At 41.5% G+C, this 9,368-nt stretch overlaps 1 protein-coding gene across 3 annotated transcripts; it reads right to left on the bottom strand.

Moving 5' to 3' along the window:
- Positions 1–5,396: 5,396 nt before the first annotated feature.
- LOC144286143 (C-C motif chemokine 14-like) lies at positions 5,397–9,040 on the bottom strand. 3 transcript variants are annotated; one of them, XM_077852223.1, is made up of 4 exons: positions 8,817–9,036; positions 6,548–6,595; positions 6,040–6,151; positions 5,397–5,662 (listed from the first exon to the last, which is right to left on the bottom strand). In XM_077852223.1, exons 1-4 carry the CDS (start codon positions 8,890–8,892, stop codon positions 5,542–5,544), a joined length of 357 nt encoding a protein of 118 aa, XP_077708349.1. In that variant the 5' UTR covers positions 8,893–9,036; the 3' UTR covers positions 5,397–5,541. The 3 variants fall into 3 exon arrangements, with proteins under 3 accessions (XP_077708349.1, XP_077708348.1, XP_077708350.1); XM_077852222.1 differs by having other exon boundaries at positions 6,040–6,154; positions 8,817–9,027; XM_077852224.1 differs by lacking the exon at positions 6,548–6,595 and having other exon boundaries at positions 6,040–6,154; positions 8,817–9,040.
- Positions 9,041–9,368: the final 328 nt, after the last annotated feature.

The following is a 9,368-nucleotide window of genomic DNA, read 5'->3' on the forward strand; positions in this document are numbered from 1 at the left end:
TCTTGGAGTCCTGGGATTGAGTCCTGCATCGGGCTCCCGGCATGGAGCCTGCTTCTCCCTCCTCCTGTGTCTCTGCCTCTCTCTCTCTCTATCATAAATAAATAAATAAATCTTAAGAAAAAAAATATTAGAAATGTTTTCCAAAACAACACATACATATTTATTTTTAAAAATCAAATAATACAGGAGTGTGTAGGACATACATTTTTCTGAGTTCCTGCTTGTCTGCAGAAGTCATTGCTCATCCCTCATACTTTTTTTATTTTTATTGGAGTTCAATTTGCCAATATATAGCATAACACCCAGTGCTCATCCCATCAAGTGCCCCCCTCAGTGCCTGTCACCCAGTCACCCCCACCCCCCGCCCACCTCCCTTTTCACCACCCCTTGTTCATTTCCCAGAGTTAGGAGTCTCTCATGTTCTGTCTCCCTCTCTGATATTTCCCACTCATTTTTTTCTCCTTTCCTCTTTATTCCCTTTCACTATTTTTTATATTCCCCATACGTTTTTTATTTTTTAAAAAATATTTTATTTATTTATTCATGAGATTCACAGAGAGAAAGAGAGAGGCAGAGACACAGGCAGAGGGAGAAGCAGGCTCCATGAAGGGAGCCTGATGTGGGACTCGATCCCGGGTCTCCAGGATCAGGCCCTGGGCTGAAGGCAGCACTGAACTGCTGAGCCACCCGGGGTGCCCTGTTTTATTTTTTAAAGATTTATTTATTTATTTTAGAGGGAGTGTGTGTATGCGTGAATGGGAGTGGGAGGGGCAGTGCCAAGCTAAGAGCCTAAGGCAGACTCAATCCCAGAACCCTGAGATTATAACCTAAGTGGAAATCAAGAGTTGGCAGCTTAACCGACTGAGACACCTAGTACCCCTGTTTTGTTTTAGAGCTTTTAAGCACCATTTTTCTAGCTATTTTGCACAACTCTCAAGGTTTTTACTTAAAAATTTTTTTAAATTAAAAACAGTTTTAAGGTGATCTCTACACCCAACATGAGGCTTGAACCCACAACCCCAAGATCAAGAGTTGTTCACTCTACTGACTGAGCCAGACAGGTGCCCTCCAGGATTTTTGCTTTCAAAAATTGAACATTGATTATCAGACTTATTTAGCCATGTTTAAACTTTCCCCAATTACATATTTTTTTTATAGTTAAGTAGCTCTGATAAACTTCATCACAAAAAAATAAAATATCAACACAAGTCAAGAACTAGCCCATTTTGTTGGTTTTTCTTGAGAAGACCGTAGAGATTTATTTTTTCAATTCATTGAAATTGTTTTTTGGTTACGAAAGAAACATGTGCTTTTTATAAAAGTTGCAGACAATGCTGAAATTATGGAGTCAAAAGTGAGGGTGCCTCTTCAAATTTCCATTCTACTTGTAGCATTGACATTACCTGGGAACTTGTTAGAAACACTGATTTGGGGGGCCCCACTCAATCCTACTGAATTAGAATTTCTGGGGATAGGATCCAGCAATCTGTGTTTTAACAAGCCCTCCAATGATTCTTGTGCATGCTGAATTTTCACATCTATAGTATAGCTTCCTAACTGGTGTGCTTCAATATATGGTTGACCTTTGAACAACATGGGCTTGAACTGTCCAGGTCCACTTACATGTGAATTTTTTTTCAATAAATATGGTAAATACTGTACGTGTATTTCTATGCCTTATGATTTTTAAAAAAGGTTTTATTTATTTATTAATGAGAGAGAGAGAGAGAGAGAGAGAGGCAGAGACACAGACAGGGATAAGCAGGCTCCATGCTGGGAGCTTGATGTGGGACTCGATTCCGGAACTCCAGGAACACACCCTGGTCCGAAGGCAGGCGCTAAACCACTGAGCCACGCAGGGATCCCCTGCCTTATGATTTTTAAAAATAATATTTTCTTTTCTCTAGCTTACTTTGTTATAAGAATACAGTATGTAATACATATCACATACAAAATGTGTGAATCGACTCTATGTTATCAGTGAGGTTTGGCAACAGTAGGCTATTGGTAGTTAAGTTTTTGGAGAGTTATACTTGGATTTTCAACTGCATAGAGGTCAGTGCCCCAAACCCTCTGTTGTTCAAAGGGTCAGCTTCAGCCTTTGGGCAGCCCACATGGGACCTGGAATGGTGTGAGGCCCAGGCTGTTTGCCCCTCATGTAAACAACCTCATCATTTTAATCCAATGTTGCATAATAACTCGGAGATTTAGAGATGAATTATATATATGATTCTTACACACAGAAATCATATTTTATTCTTAGTTTCAATCTTCTCTATATACCGACTATCGCAACATATAAAATAGCCACTCAGTAATTGTTCGAGTGACAATAAATATCTGTTTCAGGATTCCAGAGAAAGGGAGGTGGATGCTCTGGCTGGGATAGCAGGGGAAGGTATTATTGAGCATCTAAGTTGAACCTTGAGGGCTGGGTTGAGTTTTGCTGGGAAGAGTTGAGAGGGGGGAATTTGTGGCGGAGGTGCCACAGAGTACAAATGAGAAAGCAAAAAAGAACATGTGGTTTTTGAAGAACTGTGAAAATAGAGTATGTATTATGTAATTGACCTAGACATAACAATCTATTGTCTGCTCCAAGACCTCAGAGGCCTTCTATGAGTGACCAGATGCTTGGTCAGAAAGGAACGTTTCAGTGTGCATCCCCCATTTCTGCTCAGCTGCCATTGTCATGACCCAAAGCCTTGATGAGGACACACCTGGTCCTCTGCTGTCCATCCTGTTCCAGTGGTTTATGCTCTCCATTTCATTCTATTGAGCTAACAACTTGGCCAGCCAGAGAAACCAATGAGACCACACATAACTCCTCTTGGGTCTAGCACAGTTTCAACCCAACAACTTTTTGAGATTTTCACCAAGGCTCTAAAACAAAACCTCTACGGAGAAGCCAAAAGTTGTGTTTGCCATCACTCTGTTGTATATTCCAGGGCCCAGTGGGCTGGTGTTAACTCAGAGCTGCTGCATTCAACAGAATATAGTGAAGTGGATGAGAGCAACAGGAGAGATCATAAATGGGCCAAAATATAGGCCAGAACCCTGAGCATCTGTGTTTGCCTCTTTCACTTCCCCAAATTCCATAGAAATGACAGGAAAAATATGAAAACAAAAATAAATTTGTAGTATCAGAGGGAATCAGAAAAGATGGCATCAGCTGACTATAAGATGAGAAATTTCTGTTCTGTGTACAGGACATGGGTCAGCTTGATGGCAAAATAAGGAGGCTGAAAAACCTGTTTCCTCATGTAGATGAAGGAGATCATTGAAAAAATATTTTCTCAGCAGCACACAAAGATCAGAGTCAGTGGTGTTGAGAAAAGAAGCTATGACCTTGTCAGTCCCCATTTCAGGGAAGGTGATTATGGGGTTTGCCCCAGGATAAAGCAACAAGCACAGTTCTCTAAGTAAAGAAGGATATTTGGTGTGGGAGTCCTCCACAGGGGATGATGGACCCAAGAGAGGGCTGGACAGTGCCCAGGACAACTTCTGGTCAAAGACAAGAAAGAAGTCCCACCTCACACCCTAGAAACAAAGTTTTCTGACAATCTCAGTGAAAGCCTGACTAGTCCCACCCCTTCTTCCTCCTCACTCACTAGAATCACTATCATCAGAATCTGTATTCATAACCAGGGAATTAGGGATATCCACTTCTGCTGAGAAAAAAGAGAGGCACCCCAAAAGGAGTGAAATTTACCAAGGTACAGGTCCATCAGTTAGCCTGCCTACCTTTTTTACCTGCCCTCCTAAAATGGTTATCTCTAAGTGAGGTCCTTCCTAAGACCACTTGCATAAGAATCACCTGGAGTGCTTGACTAAACTGTGTACATCTATGCCCTACCCAGTCCCAAATGATGGAGTGAAAGAATCTTTTCTATACTGCAAACCTCCAAAGATTAGTTTTAGTAGAGAGAATGAGACATAGTGTGAATGTATATTTAATCCCTTTAGAGTTATAATGATTCCCTGCTATAATCATGGTCTTAGGTTTCTTCTACTAGTGTTTATTAGTATGAAGGATATTTGGTTACCAATCAGTTTTCCCCCTATAACTCCTTATGGCAAATTACCCAAAAAGTAAGCATAGGTTTTAAACTTTTTTTAAAAAAAGATTTTATATATTCATGAGAGAGAGACACACACACACAGAGGCAGAGACATAGGCAGAGGGAGAAGCAGGCTCCATGCAGGGGAGCCCAGTGTGGGCTTGATCCCGGGACTCCAGGATCACGCCTTGAGCTGAAGGCAGATGCTTAACCACTGAGCCACCCAGGCATTTCTAAACTTTTTTGAATTAAGAAATATTTTGTTTAGAATTCAGTACTTTCTTAAGAATTTTGAGACAGTTTGACTGTCAATTGTAAATTGACTACAATTTACTAATTATAAATGCAAATATGCTTGAATAGATATAAATGTAAAATTGATAATCACTCCAACTTTATTTTAAATATTTATTTATTTGAGAGAGAGAGAATGAAAGAAAGAGAGCACATGCACGTACTCAGTAGGGGAAGGGGAGGGGGAGAGGGAGAAACTTAAGCACACTCCCTGCTGAGCATGGAGCCGCATGCAGGGCTCAATCTCACCACCCATATTCAGTCCAACTTTAAATGTTTTTCTTAAAACCCTTTAACTTTAATAAGAGGAAGTTATATCTGTTGAGAGAAAACATCCAAAATGTAGAAATAAGGCAGAAGGATGATTATAGGGAGATCCTCTGGTATTATTTGGAAGATTGTCCAAAATGCCCACCCCAGGGTTCCTGGGAATGTCCTCTTCAGTGGTGTTCTACTTACTACTGAGGGGCCCCTGACTTTGTGAAATTATGTTAACTTGCAAATTTTTATCTGACATAGATATAAATGATTTTTGTCCAGTAGAAAAGATAATCCTCAGGGCCCCAGTGTGGCTCAGTTGATCAAGCGTTTGACTATTGATTTCAACTCAGGTCAGGATCTCAGGGTCATGAAACAGCCTTATGTCAGGCTCTGCACTGGGCCTGAAGTCTGCTTAAGATTCTCTCCCTCTCCCTCTGCCCTTCCCACCAAAAAAAGAAAAAAATAAGAAAAAAATAAGAAAAAAAAAGATAATCCCCAGAATTACAGTTTTATTTCCTATAGGATACTAATCTATTTTTCTCTGATTTAACATTTCAGAATGCCATCCTCAATTAACTATGTAAATCTCTGTTCCTCAGGTGATCTTTGACTCAGTTTTATGGTTCCCTTGTTAAATGGGTTAAGTACATTTCAGTCTATGTTTGAATGAGTGTGAATGTTTTTAGCTTTTAAAAAATTCAGTTTCACTTAGAAAAAAACCCCACAGAATCCAAATTTCAGCAATACGTATAGTGTCTTTTTCCTTTTAAAGTTTAAGGAAAGTTATATCAGATACTCTTTATTAATGCATTGCTTTTATAACCAGAACAGAAAGAACAGTAATTGTTACTTTTTGAAAGATAATTCAGGCCAAGAAAATCTCAGGAGGTAGTTGAGACAAGAGAAGTGGAGGTGGGGTGACTGACACCTAGTATCTCATCTCTTCAAGCAAGGCTTCTTTTCCTGACATCAGCAGGGACCTCATGCAGTTCTGAACTTCCAAATCATAGGGGTTAGCACAGACAAGCCGCCCCTTCTTGGTACGGAAGCTGGGGAGCAAGACAGAGAAAGATTACAAAGGAGTGTTCAGCAAGTGGGGATGGAAAGCCCCATCCTCCCTAGCCCTGGGATCTCTCACTTGGACCAGACTGTTCTTTTTTGTCTCTGCTGCAGGGGCTTAGGGCACTTCTTCTCTGAGACCCTGCCTCAGCCACTGATGGGCATTTCCTTGGGCAGCCTTTCTTCTGCTCTCTTCATCTATTCCCCACTTCCCTTTTCACTGGGAGAATCTCCTATCTGATGCCCTGCAGGATCCTACTAAGGACACAAGCCTCCCATGACCTGGCAGGATCTAGAGGGTAGGACTTTTCTAAACATCCATCAGGTCTTCCCTCCCAAGCCCATGGCTGGTGAGCTTGGCACTTACATGATACCTGGCCGGGAGCACCCACTGCTTGTTTTGAAAAAATCTTGCATGTTTTCACATCGGATTTTTCGTGGGGTGAGAGTGGGGCAGCAGTCAGCGGGACGGTGAATGCCTGCTGCAGGGGGAAAGAGCCATTTCACGACTGGGAAGGAAGACTAGATCCTTTTCCTCCAAAGTCCTGGGGAGGGCGAGCTCTACGTCTGAGGACACCCCGGCAAGGCCGTAACAGGACTATGACTGTTTCTGATAGAAGAGGAAGCATCTGATGCCTGCAGGAGGCATCAGTGAGCACCTCTGCCCCCAGTGAGCCAACTCTAGAGACAGCTGGGTGGAATAGAGGTCCCCTCTAACAGCCCATCCCGATCTCCTTTGGGACATTTACCACCTTCAGGACCCTCTCCACCTTCCCCCTACCCCTGCCCTATAAATGAGGTGTTTTGAAGCCTTTCAGCAGATCTGTGCAGCTGCTGCTTTTAAACATAGTCTATAATATAGCATATACGTTTACCTTCCAGCTGTATTAAGGGTCCATGCTGTTGTTTCGCCACCATGGATTCTATTTGGAAGAAACAGACGAGGGGAGAGAAATCACTGAGGCAGCATTGACTCAGTGTCTCTACCAGTCTCATGCCTCAGTCCCATTCCCTGCTAGGGAGGTGATGATGCTGGACCATTGGACACCTGTCTGGGTTCTAGGTCTGCCTCCAGGCCTGTTTTCTCTCTTAGGGCCCTGATATGTTTCAGGGAACTCTTGAAACTGTTTGAGATATGAAACCATCCTATTGGGTTTGAAATACAAAAAGCAAACTATAAATCTGATATGAATAAATCAGTTGAATAGGTACATAATGTGATACATCCTACAGTACTTCCTATACATTTCTGGAATCCACAGGACTCAGGAAACAGAAGAATTTTTTGTTAACTGATTTGGTGGTACAATGTTACCCAAAGTGAAATGAGGCTCTTCACAATCTTTATGTATCCCAGGAGTATGATTATTTGTGTTTGCTGCAGGAATACTACTGCAGCAAACACAAATGTATGATTGACGTACACTTCTTAGACTCTGCCAGCAATAGCAGGTATGTGTTATCTTTTAAAAAATGTCATTTATTTTATTGAAAAGGTAAAATATACACAACAATCACAATTTTAAGCATTTTTAAAGGTGTACAGTTCAGTAGCATTAACCGTGTTCACATATTGCGCAACCACCACCACAATCCATCCACAGAACGTTTTTCATCTTGCAAAACAGAAACTCTGTACCCATTAAGCAATAACTCCCATTTTGCCCTCCCCCAACCCCTGGGCCACCACCATTCTTCTTTCTGTCGCTGAATTTGATTACTTTAAATGCTTCATATTCAGTATTTCTCCTTTTCTACTGGTTTCTCTCAACTAATATAATGTCTTCAACATTCATCATTTTCATAGCATATGTCAGAATTCCTTCCTTTTTAAGGCTGAACAATATATGTATATATCCCACTTAAAAAATCTTTTGGGGCACCTGGGTGCTCAGTTGGTTAAGTGTCTGCCTTCAGCTCAGGTCATGATCCTGGGGTCCTGGGATCGAGGTCTGCATTGGGCTCCTTGCTCAGTGGGGAGTCGGCTTTTCCCTCTGCCTGCTGCTCCCCTGGCTTGTGCTCTCTCTCTCTCTCTATCTGACAAATAAAGTCTTTGAAAATATTTTTAAAGTAACCTATTCATTTGTTGATGGATACTTGGGTTGTTCTCACCTTTTGGCTATTATGAATAATGCTGTGGTTAGCATGGGTATACACATATCTCTTCATGTATCTGCTTTCCCTTCTTTTGGGTATATATCCTCAGTGGGACTGCTGGATCATATTATATTACCTTTAAAAAAAACCTGAATGCTTCTGCATTCCAAAACATATCCAGCCTCAAAGTTTTGGATAAGGGAGTGTGGAACTGCATTATGCTAATTAGGAAAACACAACTTTTAGCTCATTTATTATATAGTTACACATGAATTCTATTTAAGGAGGCATGTGTGTATACTTGATATGCGTGCTATGTTGTGTGCAAGGCTTGCAAAATAAAATCTTAAGTGGCCTTGCCTTTCCATAGCAGCTTCCTAACCATCTCGAACCCTCATTCCATCACTTAATAGCTGTATAATCTCAAGCAAGTTGTCTAAGGCTTACTTATTTATAAAGTGAGAATAATAATATAACATGCAGAACTATACAAGTTGTTGATAGTCTACCCCACAGGGTTGTTGGGAGGATCTAATGTATTAAGTCCATAAAACACTTAGAACAGTGCCTGTTTGGCCATAGGAAATACTAGGTATTTATCTGTTAAATAAATAGAACAGTTAAATGGACTTGGGTGAGGCACTTTCCTGGCTTATTCCATTTCCTCTCTAAAGTGATCATTTTATACCAAAATTGTAAAATTCTATGCTTCTTTCTGCAAGTTTACAATTGTACTATAGTTCTTTTGATTTAGCACTTAACAGTTCTATGTCAGCTGCAGGAAGGTTGGTCAAATAATTCTGGTCATGAAAAGGGAGAGAGTTACTTCCCCAAGGAGGACCAGGCATTTGTACACAGTTTTCCCCAGGGACCAAAGCCTGTAGAGAGAGGTCTATATCCTATTACTGCTTCTTTTCAAACAAGTGCCAAATTCACATTCATGTCTGGGACAGGGAACAATCTCAGGAGGACAAAGGTGTCCTTCTGCATCTCCTCTCCAGAGTTACCACGGACCTTGCCACCAGTGGGAAGGCTTGCTGAACTTACCATGAAGGTCCTGGATCTGGGACCCAAGGGCAGTAGCAAGAAGGAAGAAGGAGAGGGCAGCTATGAAGATCTTCATCTTCCCCGTAGAAGGCAGAGCTGGTCTGAGGAGTCCTGGCTCTCAGCTCGCTGACTCTCTGGGATCCCAGTTCTGCCCTTGTATTTATAAGAGAGGAGGATCAGGAAGTTACAGGGCAGAGGTTCAGAATGCTGTCCTTTGGCTATACAATAGACAACATGCTATTTCTGAAAAAGGGAACAAGGCTGGGAATGCAACAGGAAGTAGAGGGCAAAGGAGACTTCATGCTTTCCAACTGCCCAATGGATATAGGCAGAGAGAGAGAGAGAGAGAGAGAGAGTTTCATGAAGAACCCTTCCTCTAGGAGGTTAATTTCATCCTCTAAGTCAGAATGTTTTCCTCCAGAGCTAAGCACCTTCAAATGCAGGGATAGCCTGTAAACCAGTCATATGATTCCTTACACAGACTTCTGATTCTTGACTCTTCTCTTTGTTTCACACCCCACATCCAATCCATTAATAAATACTGTTGTCTCT

Source organism: Canis aureus, chromosome 16 (genome assembly GCF_053574225.1).
Source record: "Canis aureus isolate CA01 chromosome 16, VMU_Caureus_v.1.0, whole genome shotgun sequence".
NCBI lineage: Eukaryota > Metazoa > Chordata > Mammalia > Carnivora > Canidae > Canis > Canis aureus.